General features: G+C 45.9%; 1 protein-coding gene across 1 annotated transcript in view; it reads left to right on the forward strand.

Annotated features, from left to right (window-relative positions):
• The window catches only part of PAPSS2 (3'-phosphoadenosine 5'-phosphosulfate synthase 2), a 90,130-nt gene that overhangs the window by 60,254 nt on the left and 7,031 nt on the right, over positions 1–22,845 (forward strand). The window contains exons 2-9 of the mRNA XM_029060655.1: positions 3,180–3,285; positions 5,049–5,284; positions 6,094–6,232; positions 7,109–7,227; positions 8,865–8,978; positions 10,565–10,676; positions 18,922–19,127; positions 22,157–22,292. Of these exons, the coding sequence (XP_028916488.1) occupies positions 3,180–3,285; positions 5,049–5,284; positions 6,094–6,232; positions 7,109–7,227; positions 8,865–8,978; positions 10,565–10,676; positions 18,922–19,127; positions 22,157–22,292 (1,168 nt within the window). The remainder of the gene's footprint in view (positions 1–3,179; positions 3,286–5,048; positions 5,285–6,093; positions 6,233–7,108; positions 7,228–8,864; positions 8,979–10,564; positions 10,677–18,921; positions 19,128–22,156; positions 22,293–22,845) is intronic.

Raw genomic sequence — 22,845 nt, forward strand, 5'->3', positions numbered from 1 at the left:
ATGGAAAGGAGGTGGAGGTGCGGGGAGGTGGAGGGAGAAAGGTTCTGGGTTTATAAGACTGGATTTCCAAAAGAATCACGTGTTGGGTTTAGTGAACATTATGTTTCAGTAGAAGAAAAATTAACTAGGGATTGTCATTTCCACAAAGAGAAAGGTCTTGTAGAGTTCATTCTCCCCCACTGGATGTTTCAGATTGCCCTGCTTTTCAAGGTTTTTTCCCTCACGATGACAGGGTATGTTTTGCTGGATTTTTTTGTTTTTGGCTTTACCCAGAGTTTGAGAGAGTTGCAGACCCGCTGTCCCTTGGCAGTGTTCAATTTCAAACTCTTGTGGATTCAGAATTTCCTGGGTCAGAAGGTGTCTAATCTTGACATATCCTGTCCATCTCACACTTTGAGGAAAAAATATGTGTTTCACACTCACGCTTGCGCTTTCCTCAGCTGGGTGTGTGCTCTCTTAGCGAGGGCTCTGCCTCCTCCACTGAGGTCCTGAAGAGGTGGAGCCGAGGGGAGAAAAGTAGCAGCCTATATTTCAAACTTTTTGAGGTAACTGTGCAGGGCCAGAAGAGTCCCTTAAAACGTCAAGATGACAAACTACTATCTGATCAAGGGGGAGGGAGTCCTGGCAGTCTGAAGCAGGTTACTGGCTGGTAGTGAGATTTCACAATAACATTTCGGAGCTCTTCGCAAGCCAGGATTCTTGAGCAACTGCCTCAAACTGTCACCCATCGGCTATTTTGAAGAGCCAAAAGGTCAGAAACCAAGAGCCTCCATTTGTTTAAGCTCTTACTTAGCAGAGCCTCCCCTCACAAAACCCCAGACAACTGAAGGCTCCTTCTCCCTCGGGCCTTCCGTCAGTGAGTGGTATGTGACGGTTTATAAGATCGTATTTGTTTGTGCTTATATTGTAAGCACAGGATATCTATTGAGCTTGGTTGGAATTTGCAAATACGACAAACTGTGAGTAATAAAAAGAATTATGGAATTGTACACGAATCCCTACTAGACGTGTAGACCAGAGAGATCGGGGGAGGGCAGCCTGGGGGAGGGTCCATACCATTTGCTTGGCAGAGATCTGCAGATATCTCATTTTGGAGATCTATGGAAAGCTCAACTCTCCCCCCTTTTTTTTCCAAAATTTGAACTTGGTTGATTCACAGAATATCAATAATGACACTTCCCGCTGAAGGCAATGCAGTCAATCAATCAATGGTATTTATTGACTGTAGACTTTAAATTCCTTCTGGGCAGGGAATGTTCCTACCAACTCTATTGTATTTTCCCAAGTGCTTATTACAGCGCTGTGTACATACTAAGCCCTCAATAAATACCCTTGCTTGGTTGAGTGCTTACTAGGTACTGAGCACTATACTAAATGCTTGGGAAAGTACAATACAACAGAGTTGGCAGATGCACAGGTAGCTTTTCATTTATGGGGGAGACTGATATTAAAATAGATTAGGATTAGGGGAAGTAGTAGAGTGTAAGAATATTTACATAAGTTTTGTGGGGCTGGGGTGAGTGTTGAAGTTCTACGGAGTACACAGATCTAGTTTATCACCAGACTTTGAGTCCATTTGTAAACAGCTGTATATCCATCTCCTCCAGTAGACTGTAAACTCTCTCTGGGCAGGGAGCTGATCTCTTGATTCTCTTATACTGTCCCAAGCACTTAATATTCACTCAGTGGTATTTATTGAGCAGCTACTGTGTGCAGAACACTGTACTAAGTGCTTGGGAGAGTACAGTTCAACAATAAACAGACACATTCCCTTAACACAGACATTGCATCCAATGGGAGCTCAAGAAATACCATTGCTATTTTTTAAAATGGTATTTGTTAAGCACTCAGCGTGTGCCAAGCACTGTACTAAGCACTGGGGAAGATACAAACTAATCAGTTGGACACAGTGCCTGTCTCACATGGGGCTACCAGTCTTAAGCCCCGTTTTACAGATGAGGTGACTGAGGCGCAGAAAAGTGACTTGCCTGAGGAGGTGGTGCCAGGATTAGAATCCAGGTCCTCTGACTCCCAGGCCTGGAGACCACATTAGGCCACACTGTTTCTCTAAGCTATGCTGCTTCTATAACTATTACCATATTGCTCCTGTTGGATAAAAAGATAATTCCACTCTAGCCTGACTGCTAGCAAGCAGAAGGGCTTGAATGTGGGCTAGTGGAAAGAACCCAGACCTGGAGTCAGAGGACCTGGGTTCTAATCCCAGTTCCTCCACTTGCCTGCTCTGTTACCTTGGGCAAATTGCTTAACTTCTCTGGGATTCAGTTACCTTATATATAAAATAAAGATGATCCCTCTTCTCCTGCCCACTTAGACCATAAGGGCCGCATGGGACAAGGATTGTGTCTGATCTGATTGTGTTGGGTTTACCCCATTGCTTAGCACATAAGTATGCACTTTACAAATACCATAATTATTATTGTTTCTACTGTTGTTATTATTAATAAGCCTTTATTGTGAACATGTAGAGCCATGGGTTGGTTTCAAGGAGTGGGATCAGGCCCTTTGCCTTAAAATAATTCCTCCTTTGGCCTTAGCCAGGGGCATCTTTGGAGAATGAGAGGACATTTCTGGGCATGGGGAAGTGGTTAATAAAATTTTCAAGACATAGGCAAATACAATAAATCTGCAGATTGTAAAAACTGCCTTTTCTTGAACTCAATCAGCCAAGCATTGTCAATGACATCTATGCAATATTTGAATTGTCTTTCAATTTTCAGAGCATTACATTACTCCCTCCTACTTATTCATTCATTCAATAGTATTTATTGAGCGCTTACTATGTGCAGAGCACTGTACTAAGCGCTTGGAATGTACAATTCGGCAACAGAGACAATCCCTGCCCAGGGATGAGCTCACAGTACTTAGACTTTTAGCCCCATGTGGGACAGGGACAGTATTCCCCCTGATAAACCTATACCTACTCCATGCTTGGAACAGACAAATACCATAAAAAAATTCACAATTTTAGTTTTTAAACTAGTGGAATTAAAAAAATGCATATTCAGCCTATCAAATATAGGCTTGAGGAGGGATTACAGGGGGTGAGACAGGGGAGAGGAGGAGGAAGAGGGTATTAGGGTGAAGGGCGATTCTATTACTTGGTGTTTCACTCATGTACTGAATGACCAGAGATCTTTTTGTCTGTTTGTGTTTTCCAGAAATCCACCAATGTGGTGTACCAAGCTCATCACGTGAGCAGGAGTAAGAGAGGACAGGTGGTGGGCACGAGGGGAGGATTTCGAGGATGTACGGTCTGGTTGACAGGTACCTCATATCCCTTTCTCACCAAAAATCCACCTGGGAAATGTGTTTACAATGTTGAGTTTAATTTTAACCTTCTTTAAGGAGTAACGTCAGGAGCCCAAGCGAACCGAGTGCCAGCTAAGACATCAAACATTTGGCAACCCAGCAGATTTTAGATGTTCGGAGATGGGCTCTCCACAGCCTTATGTTTTCACATCCTGGTAAATTGTTTTGTGGCTTATTAAGAGGCTCCACCTCAAAGACACCCCTGCAGATCAAGGAAAGCACAATTTTCATGAGGTCTATAAACTTGGGATTTATATTGTTGTATGCCCATGCATTTAGATGGGCATGAGCCATAATTTAAACATCTGTTTATGCAAGGTTACATAGCCAGTGGCCTTTTGTGTCAAAGCGCACAATCATTTATGGATTTGTTTTCAGATTGAATATCCACTTTGCCCTGGGGCAAATCTGATGCTATTAGCCAGTCTGACATTTTGGGGATTGCACAAGCAGCCAAGATGAACAATTTTGGAGCTAGGAGTCACTAGCCCCGCTTCAGAACTGGCCCAGGAATCCTGATGGATCACATTATTGAAGGGGACCAGTTTAGATTTAGCTTCTTTCCTTCCCATCCCGCCAAATCCACTACCATCCTGGTGGCCTCAGAACAGTGCCCAGAGTTTAGACAGGCCGTCAGTGCCTAGAGTTCAGAGTGTCCAACTTCACCTTGAAAAGACCTGTGTAGTCTTTCATTCATTCAATTGTATTTATTGAGCACTTACTGTGTGCAGAGCACTCTACTAAGCGCTTGGAAAGTACAATTCAGTAACAGATAGAGAGAATCCCTACCCAACAACAGGCTCACAGTCTAGAAGGGGGGAGACAGACAACAAAATAAGTAGACAGGCATCAATAGCATAAAAATAAATAAATAGAATTATAGATATATACACATCATTAATAGAATAAATAGAATAATAAATATATAAAAAATTTATACAAGTGTTGTGGGGTGGGAAATGGGGTAGAGCAGAGGAAGGGAGTAGGGATGATGCGGAGGGGAGGAGGAGCAGAGGAAAAGGGGGGCTGACTCAGGGAACACCTCCTGGAGGAGGTGAGCTCTCAGTAGGGCTTTGAAGGGGGAAGAGAGCTAGTTTGTTGGATGTGAGGAGGGAGGGCATTTCAGGCCAGAGGTAGGACGGGGGCCAGGGGTTGACGGGGGGGCAGGCGAGAACGAGGCACAGTGAGGAGGTTAGCAGCAGAGGAGCGGAGTGTGCGGACTAAGCTGTAGAAGGAGAGAAGGGAGGTGAGGTAGGAGGGGGCAAGGTGATGGACAGTTCTGAAGCCAATAGTGAGGAGCTTTTGCTTCATAAGAAGGTATGAAGCAAGTCTGTCTAAGTGATCTTCACTTCTCTGTGCCTTAGTCACCTCATCTGTAAAATGAGGATGAAGACTGTGAGCCCCATGTAGGGCATGGACTTTGTCCAATCTGATTACCCTAGTGCTTAGGGTGCATAGCAAATACCAAAAATAAAATAAAATAATAAGAAAATCGTATTATTGCTACTACTGCTATTCCAAACTAAATACCAGAAGTACCATTTTGGGCTCTTTTGCTGTGCAGTGTAGACACCAGGCACCGAGACTAATTTTGTTTGGTGAGTTCTCAGTGTTTTTCTTTGGATAACAGATATCTTGCTCCAATAAAGCATCCCTAGATCCGGCTCCACTTTGGGTTCCCGTCTAACTCAGACTGCCTTGTCTGTCCTTTCTAAAAGGTCTCTCTGGTGCTGGAAAGACAACAATCAGCTTTGCTCTCGAGGAGTACTTGGTGTCTCACGCCATTCCTTGTTACTCGCTGGATGGCGACAACGTGCGCCACGGCCTCAACAAAAACCTTGGCTTTTCTTCGGGAGACCGAGAGGAAAATATCCGTCGGATAGCCGAGGTGGCCAAGCTGTTTGCTGACGCCGGTCTGGTTTGCATTACCAGCTTTATTTCCCCTTTCGCGAAGGTAAGTTTAAGTTTGGAATTCCCAACCGGCACCTGGTCATCCAAACGCTTCCGTAGCTGAGAGTGGAATTCTAGGGGGGCATTTTCCAATCTGTTGGTTCCCTTCCCGTCCCTCTGCTCTTCCTTAAGAGCTAAGAGAAAATGCCTTCGTTCCAGGTGCCAGAAGGAGTTGCCGTAATCTCTCATGTTCAGAGGTGCCTCTGCATTTGGCTTCATTTGAAAGGAAGGAAAAGTTGGGCTGGGAAAACACACTAGAGTTCTTTAATTTCAATTTGGAGGAAAACTGAAGAATGAAAGACATAAGTTTTGTAGTGGCCAATTTCCGATTTTTTATTTTATGAGGTGGCCCTCAAGGCGTGGCCCTCATCCTTTTAAAATTCGAGAGACATGTTTCTCTGAAGGAATTTCAACAGGCTGCAGATGCATTCCGTAATGGGCTTGCTTTTTGCAGGTGCTTTAGAGAGCTGAATTAAAAGAGGGTTGACCCTGCTGTTCTAGTAAAGAGATGATATTCTTTTTTTTTAAGGTTTCCATGAAAATCCCAGAGGGAGCACCCTGTGCCTTTAGTGTATGTTTCTACATTTCCCTTTAAGGAATAGACTGATTAATTAGTCAATTCATCAATGTTTTTTTATTGACTACTTAGTGTGTACAGAGTACTTGAGAAAGTATGATATAACAGAATTGCTGGACATCTTGCCTGCCCAACAGGAGCCAACAATCTGACCTAGAGGAGAGCCACAGGTTACAAAAACACATTAAGAATTTCACAGTACCTCAATTTCCATGATTTTCTGTTGTGTTTTAAAGGATCGTGAGAATGCCCGAAAAATTCATGAGTCTGCAGGGCTCCCGTTCTTTGAGATCTTTGTAGATGCTCCGCTCAATATCTGTGAGAGCAGAGATGTGAAAGGCCTCTATAAAAAAGCTAGAGCAGGAGAAATCAAAGGTATGACAAACAACTGGTAATACATCTATTCTTACTGTCTCTTTCTCATCCCTGCCCGATAACCACATATGAACAATATTGTCACGGATGCCCCAAAGTAAATGGGGTTGATAATTTTTGTTAATGATCGTAATTGCTTTATGTCCGAAGGCGAGTTGATAATGTCAGTTAAAATCAGGACAGGTACATGCTCATCTGAAAGTTGAATGTCCGGTTGCCAGGAGGGAAAAAGGACTTGAAACTGCCCTTTTTTAGGGGTTTTTAATCTTTTTTTTTTTTTTTACAGTACTTGTTATAAACTTAGTAGTTTCTAGGAACTGCACTAAGTCCTGGGGTAGATATGAGATAAACTAGGTTAGGAACAGTGCCTGTCCAAGACTGGGGTCAGAGTCTAAATTGAAGGGAGGAGGATTTAATCCCATTTTACAGATGAGGTAACTGAGGGACAGAGAAATTAAGTGACTTGTCCAAGGTCGCACAGCAGACAGGACCAGAGCTGGGATTAGAACCCAGGTCCTCTGACTCCCAGGCTGGTACTTTTTTCAACTAGGCCACACTACTTTGCAAGTCCTTCAAAATCCCTTCCTAATTATACAGGCACTGTGCTAGGCACTCTGTGAAGCATCTCCCTCTGTAGCCCTCCGAGCAGAACAGAATATTGGACCTTCTGTTCAGGGATGACACTGCCGACATTGCGACAACATGAACATCTTTGAGAGAGAGAATCTCTTCAGCTGGGACTCGGGCCCACCCGTCAATCATTTCCCAATCTATGTTCTCCAACTGGGAGATCGCCATCCCTCTCTGACTTAACAGTCTCGAGTCAATTTGTTATTGCATCCAATCTCCAGCCATTTCCACTCTCATGGTTTGCAGGATTTACGGGAATCGATTCCGACTATGAGAAACCCGAAACGCCTGAACTCGTACTGAAGACCAACTTGTCCTCAGTGAGTGACTGTATCAGCCAGGTAGTGGAGCTGCTGCAGGAACAGGTGAGTTGGATGGTAGAAAAGGAAACTCTGGCTATGTTCATTCATTCAATAGTATTTATTGAGCGCTTACTATGTGCAGAGCACTGTACTAAGCGCTTGGAATGAACAAGTCGGCAACAGATAGAGACAGTCCCTGCCGTTTGACAGGCTTACAGTCTAATCGGGGGAGACGGACAGACAAGAACGATGGCAATAGAGTCAAGGGGAAGAACATCTCGTAAAAACAATGGCAACTAAATAGAATCGAGGCGATGTACATTTCATTAACAAAATAAATAGGGTAATGAAAATATATACAGTTGAGCGGACGAGTACAGTGCTGAGGGGATGGGAAGGGAGAGGGGGAGGAGCAGAGGGAAATGGGGGGAAAAGAGGGTTAAGCTGAGGAGAGGTGACGGGGGGGGGGGGGCGGTAGAGGGAGTAGAGGGAGAAGGGGAGCTCAGTCTGGGAAGGCCTCTTGGAGGAGGTGAGTTTTAAGTAGGGTTTTGAAGAGGGGCAGAGAATTAGTTTGGCGGAGGTGAGGAGGGAGGGCGTTACAGGACCGTGGGATGTTCATCAGTCTTTGCACCCTGACCCCTTAGGTTCGATCAAGCGATTGATTAATCAGTAGTATTGATAGTAAACCTAACGTGTGAAGCACCTCCAGACTAGTTTAGACCCTCTGGACTGTGAGCCCACTGTGGGCAGGTATTGTCTCCCTTTATTACTGTATTGTACTTTCCAAGCACTTACTACAGTGCTCCGCACACAGTAAGTGCTCAATAAATGTGATCGAATGAAAAACCTTCAGAAGATAGTGGAATCAGTGGATATAATTCCTGCTTTCAAGGCCCTGACAATTGAGTCGGGAGTGACAGAATCGAAAATAAATTAAAAATAGAGGGAAGAAAGAGAAGTGTGTGTTTGTATGTGTTTGGGTTTAAATAACAAGGTAGATAAATTGATATATTCAGAATCAACCAATTATATTAGAGCTTACTGTGTGCTGAATACTGTACTAAGCACTTGGGAGAGCACACAAGTATGTAGTTGGAAGTTAAGTGGTAGTTGGGATAAAATCTGTGGGGAAAGGAAAATTAATCAGGGAAGGCATCTTGGGGGAGTTGTGATTTTAGGACTTTGAAGATGGGGAGAGTGGTGTCTGGTGGATTTGAAGGAGGAGGTAGTTTCGTGCAAGGGGCAGGGCATGAGCAAGGTTCAGTTGGAGGAGAAATGAGAACCAGACACAGTAACTAGGCTAGCCTGACGGGAAGGAAGATTGCGACCTGGAGTCTAGTAGGAGAAGAAAGTGGAAAGTAGGAGGGTGGGAGTCAATCACTTTTAAACTAATGGTCGAGAGTTTCTGTTTGAAGCTTTCATATAAGTTTGTGTAATGCAAAATGTCAGTAGTGTAACCCAGGCAGGATCCACACCTCTGAAGTTACACGTTGGAAGTTGTTCTCACTTGTCTTTAACGAGCTTAGCCCCATTTTGTGATCATTTCCCTTCCTCGACCACACCGGTGGTTAGAATGAAGTTCAGAGCATCGTTGGTCCACTGTCAGAGACAGAGCCCTGGGTCGAATGGACCACTGTTCAGACCCCCAGAGGACATTACCCGGTTTCTAATTAACCTGGATCATTTCTCTTTAACTGCAGAGCATCGTCCCACATTCTATCATAAAGGGCATCCATGAACTTTTTGTACCCGAAAACAAACTTGATCTGGCCCGAGGTGAAGCTGAAAAGCTGCCATCATTGATCATTTCCAAGGTGAGAGCGTTCAGATTTGATCAAATAATTTTCAGCAAATTAAAACCGTTCCCGATTGCCTTGAAATCTGGGCCATATTTCAAGTGGACAGCGGAATGGACAAGGCCAAGTGAAATCCACCAGCCAATCCCGGCCCTCATTTTGGCTAATAGCAGCAGCCTCTTTCCCAACTCAATGTTTCCTTTAGGCTGCCAGCCAAACTGCCAGCTACTTCCCATCCCTTCTCCTGTTCACCCTGTGGCAGGAGGGGAGGGCAGCGAGGGGCAGAAACAGAGAGGTGTGGGTGAGCCACCCACTGAGCAGTCCAGCCCATGAACCCCCAAGAGAACTGATGGGACCAACCTGAGAAACGGTAGGTGATAATGAAAATCACAGAGGTATTTGTCAAGCGATTACTGTGTGCCAAGCACTGTCCCGAGCGCCAGGGTAAATCATAATAATAATAATGTTGGTATTTGTTAAGCGCTTACTATGTGCAGAGCACTGTTCTAAACGCTGGGGTAGATACAGGGTAATCAGGTTGTCCCACGTGAGGCTCACAGTTAATCCCCATTTTACAGATGAGGGAACTGAGGCACAGAGAAGTTAAGTGACTTGCCCACAGTCACACAGCTGACAAGCGGTGGAGCCGGAATTCGAACCCATGACCTCTGACTCCCAAGCCCGGGCTCTTTCCACTGAGCCACACTGCTTCTCTAATACAAGATAATCGGGTTGGACATAGTCCCTGTCCATAATCTCAATAGGAGGGAGCAGGATTTAATCCCCATTTTACGGATGAGGAAACTGAGGCACAGAGAAGTTAGATGACTTGGCCAAAATCACACAGCAGACGTGTGGCCGAGCTGGGATTAGAACCCAGGTCCTCTGACTCTTAGGCCCGTACTCTTTCCACTGGGCCGCGCTGCTTCTCAAGGTGACAGAAATGTGCAGAGAAACGCAGCTGCCTGGGAGGGGGGTCCTCAGGGGGCCCTGATCCTCAATCAGTCAATTCATCAATCCGCTTCACCTTGTCTATTGAGCAGCATGGCCTAGTGGAAGGAGCACAGGCCTGGGAGTCAGAGGACCTGGGTTCCAATCCTAGATCAACCATTTATCTGCTAGGTAACCTTGTGCAAGTCAATTACCTTCCCTGGGCCTCAGTTTCCTCTGCTGAAAACTGGGAATTAAGTATGTGTTCTTCCTCCCATTTAAACTATAAGGCCCATGTGGGACAGAGACTGTGCCCCACCAGCACTTAATACTGTATTTGGCATATAATAAACACTTAAATACCCCAACTTCTTTTTCTCTTTTCTCTGCCCTGAAATGAGAAGGTTCCACAAACTAGGATTTAGGCCTAGGTTTTCAAAGCGTTTCTGAGGCGCCTGCAAAAGTGCATTTGTCTTTTCAGGAGGCTCAATTTTTGAACCATATAGGGTCTAAGGCATGTGTCCTTTACTGTTGTGTCCTTTCAGGATCTCTCCGATGGCCCTTAGCACTTGTGTCCGGCGCTCGGAGGGAAAGGCTAACTAACGCGTCCCCTCTTCTCTGTCAGAAACAGCTGGTCGGCCTGAGATGCTGATGTGTTTAACTCTGTTTTGCAGCTGGATCTTCAGTGGGTTCAAGTGTTGAGCGAAGGATGGGCTTCACCCCTCAAGGGCTTTATGCGAGAGAAAGAGTACCTGCAGGCAATTCACTTTGGCACTTTGCTCGACGGTATGATTCTTTATTTCCTAAAGCTTCATAGAAAAGGAAATACATTTCTCTCCCAGCCTTGCCAGGCCATTTGAAAAGGTTTATCCAGGCAGTGTTCCTTAGCCAATATATTGAGGAGGCTAATGGGAAAACAGATGGATCCCTTGTGGTCAGATTTGGTTTTCTAAAAAACACCTTTTTGGGGGAGCTGCCCGGTCTGCTACTGGGTTCTCCATCAGCTTTCCTTATAATGATGATAATAATACTACTAATAATTGTGGTGTTGTTTAAGCACTTATTTTGTGCCAGGCACTGTACTAAGTACTGGGATGGATAGAAGCATATCAGTTTGGATGGAGTCTCTGTCCCACATGGGGCTCACAGTCTTAAGCTCCATTTTACAGATGAGAGAACTGAGGCACAGAGAAGTTGAGTGACTTGCTCAAGGTCACACAGCAAATAAGCAGCAGAGCAGCGATTAGAACCTCCGACTCGAGGCCCGGATTAGAACCTCCGACTCGAGGCCCGGGGTCTATCCACCAGGCCATGCTGCTTCCTTTTGGTCAAGGACCAAATCGAGAACTACAGTTCTCCAATTCAGACTATGAGCCCTATGTGGGACGGAGACTGTGTCCAACCAAATTTACTTTTATCTTACCCAGCACTGAGAACAGTGCCTTGATATGTAGTAATTGCTTAACAAATACACTAATAATAATAATAACAATAATAATAATAATACACAGCCTGGGAGAGATGCTCTAATCCATTCATTTCCCCTTCTCGCTGATATGTATATATCTATGATTTTACAGATGAGGTAACTGAGGCACAGAGAAGTCAAGTGACTTGCCCAAGGTCACACAGCAGACAAGTGGTGGAGTCAGGATTAGAACCCATGAGGTCTGACTCCCAAGACTGTGCTCTTTCCACGAAACCAAGCTAATATCACAGCTCAATGACACAGGCCCTGTATCTGCAGTAGTAGTTAGTAGTGGTGCTATTTATTAAGTGTTTACTGGGTGCAGAGCACTAATAATAAAAATAATAATGTTGGTATTTGTTAAGTGCTTTACTATGTGCAGAGCACTGTTCTAAGCACTGGGGTAGTAGATACAGGGTCATCAGGTTGTCCCACATGAGGCTCACAGTCTTACCCCCCATTTTACAGATGAGGGAACTGAGGCAGAGAGAAGTGAAATGACTTGCCCACAGCCACACAGCTGACAAGTGGCAGAGCCGGGATTCGAACCCATGACCTCTGACTCCAAAGCCCGGGCTCTTTCCACTGAGCTACACTGCTTCTCTCTTAGCACTGTACTGTACTGTGAGAGGATACATAGGAGGGAATTAGACATGGTTCCTATCCCTCAGGAGGCTCACAATCTTAAATTTAGCCTAATATGTCTTTCCAGTGAGCTTTGTCTTTGTTTCTGGTCCAGTTTGAGGCCCAGACAGCACTGGGAAGTGTGGAAAAAAAAAATTACAAAAGCAGAAAGGCAAAGCAGGTGCATTTTTGAGATCCAAAGGGGTTTCACTTTCCTCATCTTGTCCCCACTCTCCAACCCTTCGCCCTGTCCCATTCCTGGGCTCTGGAAATCCTAACTGCACACTGGTCTATGTATGACAGGGATATTCATTCAATAGTATTTATTGAGCACTTACTATGTGCAGAGCACTGTACTAAGCGCTTGGAATGTAAATTCGGCAACAGATAGAGACAATCCCTGCCCAGTAACTGGCTCAAGCCTAAAAGGGGGAGGCAAACAACAAAACAAAACAGGACAAAACAAAACAAGTAGTCTGGTGTAAATATCATCAAGATAAATAAATCATAGATAATACACATTCTGCTTAAGGGCCTGGAGGAGACCCTCTAGCCCTTTTTTTTTAATGGTATTTGTTCATTCACTCATTCAATTGTATGTATTGAGTGCTTACTGTGTGCAGAGCACTATACTCTATGTGTACAGCACTGTGCTCTAAGTGCTGGGGAAAGTACAATACAATAAACAGTGACATTCCCTGCCCACACTGAGGTTTTTGTTAAGCACTTACAATGTACCAAGCACTGTACTAAGAGCTGGGTAGATACAAGCTAATCAAGTTGGACAGAGCCCATGTCCCATTTTGCAGAGGCACAGAGAGATAATTAATAATAATAATAATAATAATGTTGGTATTAAGCACTTACTACATGCAGAGCACTGTTCCAAGTGCTGGGGTAGATTCAGCGTAATCAGCTTGTCCCACTTGAGGCCCACAGTTATCCCCATTTTACAGATGAGGAAACTGAGGCACAGAGAAGTGAAGTGACTTGCCCACAGTCACACAGCTGACAAGGGGCAGAGTCGGGATTAAGTGACTTGCCAATAGACACACAGCAGAAATGTGGCAGAGCCGGGATTAGAGCCCAGGTCCCACCGACTCCCAGGCCTGTAGAAGCAGCGTGGCTCAGTGGATAGAGCCTGGGCTTGGGAGCCAGAAGTCGTGGGTTTGAATCCCATCTCTGCCACTTGTCAGCTGTGTGACTGTGGGCAAGTCACTTAACTCCTCTTTGCCTCAGTTACATCATCTGGAAAATGGGGATGAAGACAGTGAGCCTCATGTGGGCCAGCCTGATTACCCTGTATCTCCCCCAGCGCTTAGAACAGTGCTCTGCACATAGTAAGTGCTTAACAAATACCAACATTATTATTATTATCCACTATGCTCTGCTGCCTTCTTCCTTTTCCCTGAGGTGGGAACACTGGGCTAGGATGTGGCTACATAAACCTGATATTCCTATCAATGCTACTGAGTCCTTAGTGAATGTGGAGCAGATCAACAAAGTGGTTGGAAGAGAACAAAACAATGAGAAGCAGCTTGACCTAGTACTTTAGACCCAGGTCGGGAAGTCAGAGGGACGGGCTCTAAACCTGGCTCTGCCACCTGTCTGCTGTGTGACCTTGGGCAAGTCTTCCCTGGGCCTCATTTATCTCATCTGTAAAAAGGGGATAAAGACAGTGAGCCCCATGTGGGACATTGTGTCCAACCTGATTATCCTGTACCTACCTCCAGCAGTTAGTGAAGTGTCTGCCACTCAGTAAGCACTTAACAAATACCATTTAAAAGAAATAGAGTTGGTGACACAATCTCTGCCAAGGGAACTGACAACTTTTTGTCCACCCTGTCGCTAGTGATTTTGTGTCTTAATATATTTCCGTTTCACCGGGAACAAAGAATAAGGTGGAAACGTGTTAGATGTTATATAAAGTTTCTTAATGGATTTGACTCCTAAAACTGTCATTTTAAAGTTGTTTTGGTGGGAAGCAAACAGGCTTGTTAATTGTGTTTGTATTCCTTCAGGTACCATCCAGCATGGTTTGTATTTTAATAGTTTTCCCTGTGGAAGATAAATTGTTTAGTTTCATATCAATTGGAGGCAAATTAAAGCCAAATTAGCCAATTAAAGTTGCCTTCAGTTCATGATCCAACCAGTTAAAATGAATTAACTTCCCCCATATCTTTTTTTACTGATTGAATCCTGGCTGGAATAGAAGTTGTAGAAGCAGATGCAGCTGATGGTCATTCCAATCTATTTGGATGTCAGGAGAAAACTTTCATTTTAATTTTTTGCAGCAAATTTTTCATTGTTCGGCCTGTGTTTCATCTAATTGACATCTGAGAGAAATTTTCTTGAAACATTTTAAAAGAGTTTTGATGCATTAAGGACAACTCCATTTTAGACAAAAGTTAAATAAGCATCTGACTGCATTGAACATGAACCATAATATTTGGTTGAGATGCATAATTGTGCATGAGTTTAATTTCGGTGCTAATGATGGAATGTTTAGTAGACAATTATAGAATTGGAAATAATGGAAATGGACAGTGATTGTGTTTGCCTTGCATACTCTCAAAGAAGCAAATGAGAATTCATGGGTGTGACAGGCCTTTACTTTTATTTTCATTTAATGGACCCTCACTGGTACCTGGAGTAATTTTGTTAATCTGTGACATCCCTCATTAATCTCTTGGAATCAAAATATAGCCCTCTGTAATGTGTAACTCAGCAGTCTAAAGTAGTGCATAAATAGATGGATCAACTGTGAAAAAGAATAACTTCTGTTTAAAAAGTGGGATTCATATCTTATCCACTAAGAAAAAAATGGTTGTTGAATATCAAAGGTAAAGTACATGTTGGAAAGGGGAGACTGAGTGCAGAATAAAAAATGTAAATTTTATAGAGGAAAGGCATGAGAAGCAGCGTGGCTTTGTGGATAGAGCATGGGTCTAGGAGTCAGAAGGACCTGGGTTCTAATCCCACCCCCACCACTTGTCTGCTGTGTGACCTTGGGCAAGTCACTTTACTTCTCTATGCCTCAGTCATCCCTTCTGTAAAATGGGGATTAATACACTGAGCCCCATGTGGGACATGGATTGTGTCCAATCCGATGAACTTGTATCTACCCCAGCCCTTAGTACAGTACCTGGCACATAGTAAGCACTTAACAAATACCATAAAAAACATGAATTAAATAAGGCTTAAATTGCACATTTTGATGGAAAAATAAACCTCTTAAGGAGAGAAAAAGAGGTGTGGAAGAGGATTGGGTGGGAGGGGGAGATTGCTAGACCTGATTTCAGTGTGGGAAAACTACCTGTCCCTCTTGAATAAGGAGTCAGACTGAGCTCTTCCTCAAAGCCATGAATGATCAGGTTCAATATATCTGGGAATATTTCTCAGCCCCTTCTTCCTGGCTATCTCGTAAAGTCCCTCCAGACCTCAGAAGGGGTCTAGGTGGGGTGGAGTGGGGTGGAGAAAGAGAGAGACAGACAGACAGCCTTCCACACCACCTGAATTTCCCGATTTGTCCTGCTCCTTTCCTCACCTAGATGATAAGGTTAATTTGACTCAAATAATTTATTTGGGTGTTTTTTTTTACTTAAATAAAACTATTGAAATATTAACTGGTTGATTATCAAGTGCAGTACTGGACTGAGAATTTATAAGTTCACTTTGGCACAGTTTTCAGACATTGTGTTAGGTCTGGCTTTTTTATTGGCCACTAGTACCTTGCTCTCTCAATCCTTCAGATTCTTTAGGGCACTCTTAAATTTTGTAGAGCTTTGTTACAGGAAAGTGGGCAGTGACTGAAGAGTTTGCTTTCAGAAGCCTACCCCAGACGTGAATTCCAAGCTCTGGAATTTTTCATCAGTTCTACTGAAGGAAGGAATGCCATTTTTGTCCAGTGTTTTGGATATTTCATATTTGAGGAGAATTCCCTTTAGTTACATTTCCAGGCTCCCATTAGAAACAGTGTTGTTTAGTGGCAAGAGCACAGGTCTGGTAGTCTGAGGACCTGGGTTCTAGGCTCTCCTCCATCCCTTGCCTTATGTGGGGCCTTGGGCAAGTCACTTGGTTGCTTTGTGCTTTAGTTTCCTTATCTGTAAAATGGGGATTCAATGTCTGCCCTCCCTCCTACTTAAACTGTGAGTCCCATTTGGGACAGGGACTGTGTCCAACCTGATTATCTTGTACCTGCCCCAGCGCTTAGAGTGGTTTGCCCACAGTAAGCACTTAAGAAATACCACAGTCGATATTATTATTATTTTTTTTATTATTGCCGTATTGGGTTTTCTCTTCATTTTGCCTCTGCCAGAATTCACACTGGATCCTCTCCACCTTCCCAGCCACAGGGATTATTTTTCAATCAATCAGTGCTATTCCATTGAGCTCTTAGTGGATGCAGAGCACCGTGCTGAGCAGTCAATCGAAAATGTTATTTACATGTGCCGAGTACTGGGGTCTTGGGAGAATACAGTGCAGTAGAGTTGGTAGACACGATCCCTGCCCTCAAGCGCTTAAGCACTTGGAAGAATAAAATAAAAAGTTAGTGGACAAGATCCCTGCCCTTGAGGAGCCTACAATCTAGCATCACCAAATTTCAAAAGTGAAAAAGTCCAGCAGCTTTCCCCTTCCTCAACCACCCACCGATAACCAAGGCCCTGCCTGGCCTGGAGCAGGGTTGGGGAAAATCTGAGCTAGTTTTCTCCACAAGGTTTATGTCACTGCTCGGCCAAGCAGCCCAAGTCGGAATCGAGGTGTGACTCTGCCCTTGTGGAAGTCATGTGGCGGGTCCCCTGGTTTTGGCTTAGTAGAGCCCATGGATGGGAGGAAGGGGGCAGGCACTCACTTCCAAGGCAGACAAGGCTCCTGGTGGAGCAGGCCCAGGCTAACACCTCCCCGCAGCACAGGGAGAGCCATGGCACTGCCTGCCCGCCCGCCCGCCTGTCTGCCTGCCCACCCACCTGCCTGTCTGCCCCACCCACCTGCCTGTCTGCCCCGCCCACCTGCCTGTCTGCCTGGCTACCTGCCCACCCATCTACCTGTCTTCCTACCTACTTGCCCACCTTCCTGTTTGTCTTCCTGCCTGCCCACCTGCCTTCCTGTCTGTCTGCTTGCCTGCCTGCCCATCTTTCTGCCTGCCTGCCCGCTTGACTGCCCACGTGTCTGCCTGCCCACTCACCTGCCACCTGTCCACCAGCCCACCTGCTTACCTACTTGCCTGTCTACCCGCCTGCCTGCCTGCCCACCTATCTCCCTGCTTGCCTGCCTTTTCCCCTTCCTGCTTGCCTGCTTGCTCACCTACCTGCCTGTTCACCTGCCTACCTGCCTTCCTCCCTGCCTGTCTTCCACCTACCTGCCCACCCTCTGGGTGCCTGCCTGCCTCTCTAGCTGCCTGTCTACCTGCCTGCCTATCCACTGAAGTTAGGCCCAGACTTCTCAACTGACCCTCCCTGTGGATGATGGGGAGCCGTGTAGGGATAAGGCACCACAGGAGCCAGGGGATTCTGGCCCCTGCGCATAGGAGCAGAATGGAGATGGGGGGAGTGAAAGCTGTAGGGATCACACCCACCACCTGTCCTAGGCTGCCAGGAGCCTGAGGTGGAAGAGAGACAGTGGGCAGCGGACAGAATGCTCCCTGACCACAATGCAGATAGATCGTGTCATCTGTAGATTGAGTTGGGCAGGATGGCCAGCTTGATACGGGACTCCCGCTGCTACGTCCCCAAGGCCGCCTTTGAGGCAGCGGGGCAACCCCTGGGCTATAGACCCATCAGAGGAGGGAGAAAAATTACGCTCCTGGCCTCACCCACCAAATAGCTGTTTACGGCCCCAAGTGCCTACTCTGAGGAAAAGGGTGTCACTGAGGGATTCAGTTTTCCCCTCTCTCCCCAGTCAGAATCAGATCTAGAAATTGACCATCCAAGTCTTTCTTGGAAGAAAAAAAGTCTGATACATGGCTAGGGGTGTGGAGAGAAACTAGAGAAAAGGGCAAAATGTAAGCTCTTGTGGGCAGGAAACGGGAATACCATCTCTGTTGGTTTTTTTTTTTTTTTTTACAAGCTCTGTACACAGTAAGCACTCAAGAAATACCACTGATGATAATGATTGATATAGGGCGATTTTTTTTCTTGGGTCTATGCTTTGGGAGATGCTTTTGAACCGTTGGGATAAAGCCAGTAGAAATTGTAGTATTCGTTAAGTGCTTAGGGTGTGCCGTCCTCAGGGGTAGCTGCAAGATAATCCTGCCAGTCACAGTCCTTGTCCTACATGGGGCTTTCATTCAAAGGAGGAAGAACAGGTTTTGAATTCCCATTTTAATAACAGTAATTATGGAGTTTGGTATGTGCCAAGCACCCCACTAAGTGCTGGAACAGGTGCAAGATGAGCAGGTTGGATGCAGTCCGTGTCCCACAAGGGGCTCACAGTAGAAGAGAGAGGGAGAAGAGGTTTTTGCAGATGAAACTGAGGTACGGAGAAATGAAGTGACTTGCCCAAGGTCACACAGGCAAGTGGCAGGACCGGGATTGGAACCATGGTCCTCTGTCTCTCAGGCCAGGATCTTTCCACTAGTCACACTGCTGCTCTAAAGTGTCAGAATCAGTGAGCTGTGTGGTATTAGGCAATGTGGGAGGAGCCCTGGGGCAGCTGTGCCCTCCGCTGTGCCCTGGCACCACCCCAGTCAAATGATGCCATGCAAAACTAAGACAGCCGCTGAGGGGGAAGGAAGTGGATGTGGCGGGTGCCATAGGGTGGAGGGTCCGGAAGGGGTGTACCCCCAACTTTCAAGCCTTGGCCAACACTCTGAAAGTGTGTGGTGTCCATCCTGGCCTATTCCTCTGCCAGTCTTCACTCCCTCGGCCTCCCTGCTTCGTTCACCTTTTCCCACCCCTCCAATCAGGGCATCAACTAACGTGGCACCCCATCTTCCCACAGACGGCGTGATTAACCTGACCATCCCCATCGTGCTGCCGGTCGTTGAGGACGACAGAAAGCGGCTGGAGGGGGCCTCCGAGTTCGCCCTGGAGTACAATGGGCGGAAAGTGGCCATCCTCCGAGACCCCGAGTTCTTTGAACACAGAAAGGAGGAACGCTGTGCCCGGGTTTGGGGGACTACCTGTGAAAAGCACCCTCACATCAAAGTAAGTCCGGGGGGCCCGGGCAAGGCCAGGTCTTTCCTCAGCTCTTAGAGGATGGAGCCAGTGAAAGGGGAAGGCTGGCTGTGGAGAGCAGTCGCGGAGCAGGGCAGGAGAAGGGCAGTGTGGAAAGCTGTTAGGCTTCTCTTTCCCCACAGTATTCCCAGGCAGTCATCTGGGATGGCCCTGACCCTGGCCTGTCATCCACCTCACCAGTCTGCTCTATGGTGGACTTCCACTCAATGGGGGAGGAGTGACTTCCTGCCCAAAAGAACATGTTCTCTCCTTGCTTTTTTCCTCCATCCCTTCCCTTCCCTTCCCTTCCCTTCCCTTCCCTTCCCTTCCCTTCCCTTCCCTTCCCTTCCCTTCCCTTCCCTTCCCTTCCCTTCCCTTCCCTTCCCTTCCCTTCCCTTCCCTTCCCTTCCCTTCCCTTCCCTTCCCTTTCCTTTTCTTCCCTCCCTCCTTCCCTTCCTCTTTTCCTTTCTTCTTTCCTTCTTCCCTTTCTTCTTTCCTTCCTCTCTCTCTCCCTCTCTCTTTCCCTCCCTCTCATCTTTCCCTCTTCCCTTTCTCCATCACATCAGCCCAGAAATTTTGAAAATAGGATGATTCCCCAGATAGATTACCGAGCCCCTATCCACCCTCACCTCACTCCAATAATAATAATAATAATAATAATAACAATAACAATATTTGTTCAGCATTTACTATGTGCCCAGAACTGAACTGAACTAAGCACTGGGTTAGATACAAGGTAATCAAGGTCAGACAAAGTTCCCATCCCACACAAGGCTCACAGTCTAGGGAGAGGCAGAACAGGTATTTAATCCCCATTTATAGAAGATACTGAGGCACAATGAAGTCAAATGACTTATTCAAGGTCACACATCAGGCAAGTGGCAGAGCCAGGTCTCCTGACTACCAATCCTGTGTTTTCTCCACTAGGCCACGCTACTTCTCACGTCTACCACCAAAGTTAAGATCTAGATCCCATAGTTCAGAGGAGGAAGTGCTGCATTTCTAGAGTGATGGTATTAAAATCTGCCAACTTTATTTCTGGGAAAGCTTATGAAGAAGCATTTGGAAACAAACACAAGCCACCCCCCGCCACACACACACACATATTAACTCACAATCTCACTGGTTTGAGAAAAACAAAGCCTTATTTCCTTGAAAGCACGATGACACATGGTCTTGTTTTTTCCTTCCAAAAGATATCTAGATTTGAGCTGGGCAGGGAGCCCTGGGCCGGTGAGGGAAGGCAATTACTCGTTTCATTGGAGCCTGAGAGGTCACTGGTTGACTGGAGCTGGGGAGGGTGCCAGGCACGCCTCCACAGATACATCAGTAGCGTTTGGCAGGGCTTTTGGGCCTTGCCCCCCATTCCCAGAGGGCAGAAAGTCTAATACAGGGTCTTTCCAAAAGCAGGGAAGCCCAGGTAGGATAGGACACACTGATAAACCCAACCACAGAAAGTGTTAGGATATTTTCAAGGTGACTGAAGTGCTTAGATTTTTTTCCAATGAAGATTCACTTTGGCTAAGGAAATCTGAGCTGATCATTTAGGAGGATCTAAAATTAAAAATTCAATTGGCCTGTTTGGGATGCTCTGGTCACTCAGCACTAGTGTCCAGGTGTAACCCTCCCTCTTAATCTGTGAACCCCATAGGGGACAGGGACTGTGTCCAGCCTGATTATCTTGCATCTATCCTAGCATTTAGTACAGTGCCTGCATACAGTAAGTCCTTAACAAATACCATTAAAAAAAATAAAATTAACCCAGTGCTTAGTACAGTGCTGGGCACATAGTAAGCACCTAACAAACATCACTATCATTATTATTTTCAGCTACCCTGGACTGAAGCCTGGTGTCTCCAGAGGGGTCTCCCTAAATAACCTCACTCTGGGATGGGGCTCCATCCAGTCCAAGTGTCACACAACTAAGGGAGGGGGACTCGATGTCCATCGGACCATGCGATGCAGGGAAATCTTAGGCCGGTTTTGTCCAAAGAAACTCATTGTCCAGTTTGAGAAGTCCAGTGGATCAAGATCGACTTCCTCACTTCCTTGCATCACCTCACCTTGGGATAAGGGAGGAGGGACTGGGGTGGAAAGATTTAGTTGAAAAGTAGGTAGGTGTGTGGGGTGGGGGGGGGCATGCAGGGGGTTGGCGGGGGGAGGGTGATGGTTTAGTGGAAATCTAGCTCCATTCTTTCACATTCTTAAAACATTACCTTCTTTGTGGCATAATAATATTGCTACTAATAATAATGATGCTTGTTAAGCGCTTACTTTGTGCCAGGCACATATTACTGGGGTACTAAGTACTAGGTGCTAAGCACTGGGGTAGATACTAAATGAGCAGGTCCTACATGGGGTTGAGAGTCCAAGTAGGAGGGGTACAGGTGTTGAATCCCCATTTTGCAGATGTGGGAATTGAGGCCCAGAAAAATCAAACAACTTGCCCAAGTCACACAGCAGACAAGGGTGATAGAGCTGGGATTAGAACCCAGGTCCTCTGGTTCCCAGGCCCGGGATCTTACCACTAGACCACACTGCTTCCCCATCCAGAGTATCTTTTGGGGGGAGATTTTCTTAAGCCAATGCTTGGATCAGTGAAATTCCAACAAGAGAAATGCAGAAAATACATCCCCGCTTGATTCTCTCTAAGTTCCCTTTTATGTCAGTGGATGTCAGAAAGACTTTGGTCTTAATTCTGGCTCCACCACTCTGCTGTATGACCTTGGGCAAGCTGCTTAACTTCTTTGTGCCCCAGTTACCTCATTTGTAAAATGGGGATGAAGACTGTGAGTCCCACGTGGGACAGGAACTGCATTCAACCTGATTAGCTTATATGTACCCCAGCGCTTAGAACAGTGCTTGACACATATTAAGTGCTTAACAAATAACATCATCTGCAGCTCTTGGGAACCCAACTGGGCACATTAGAAAATAATGGGCTTTGCCTACAGCACGGATCACTGGGATTCTTGCATTCAGCTGCCTTTCCCTGACAACACCCCTTCCTTTCTTCCAAGATGGTCCTGGCAAGCGGAGATTGGCTGGTTGGGGGAGACCTGCATGTGCTGGAGAGGATCAGATGGAACGACGGCTTGGATCTTTACCGTCTAACACCACTGGAACTCAAACAGAAGTTTAAAGAAATGAATGCCGGTGGGTAGAACTGTTCCAACTGGATCCACTATCTTCCCCAGCCAAGGCCTTTCTTCACCTATAAAGCTTTGCTTAATTTTTTTTGAAACTAGGAATAATAATGAAAATTTAAGAAACCCACATCTCCTCCAAGAGGCTTTCCCAGACTAAGTCCTTTATTTCCCTTGTCCACCTTTCCCTCTGCATCGACCATGTTGATACAAACACTTTCCTGTCCTGCCTTGTTTACTGCATCAGCCTCCTCGCTGACCTCCCTGCCTCCTGTGTCTTCCCACTCCGCTCCATACTTTGCTGCCCGGATCATTTTTCTAAAAAAACATCCATTCCACATCTCCCTCACCTCAAGAACCTCCAGTAATTGCCCATCCATCTCCACATCAAAGAAAAACTCCTTACCGTTGACTTTGAAGTACTCAATCATCTTGCCCCCTCCAAGGCCTAGTGGCAAGAACACGGGCTTGGGAGTCAGAAGACGTGAGTTACGATCCCGATTCCACCGCTTGTCTGCTGTGAGGCCTTGGGCAAGTCCCTTAACTTCTCTGTGCCTCAGTTA

This window comes from Ornithorhynchus anatinus, chromosome 3 (genome assembly GCF_004115215.2).
Source record: "Ornithorhynchus anatinus isolate Pmale09 chromosome 3, mOrnAna1.pri.v4, whole genome shotgun sequence".
Classification (NCBI taxonomy): Eukaryota; Metazoa; Chordata; class Mammalia; order Monotremata; family Ornithorhynchidae; genus Ornithorhynchus; species Ornithorhynchus anatinus.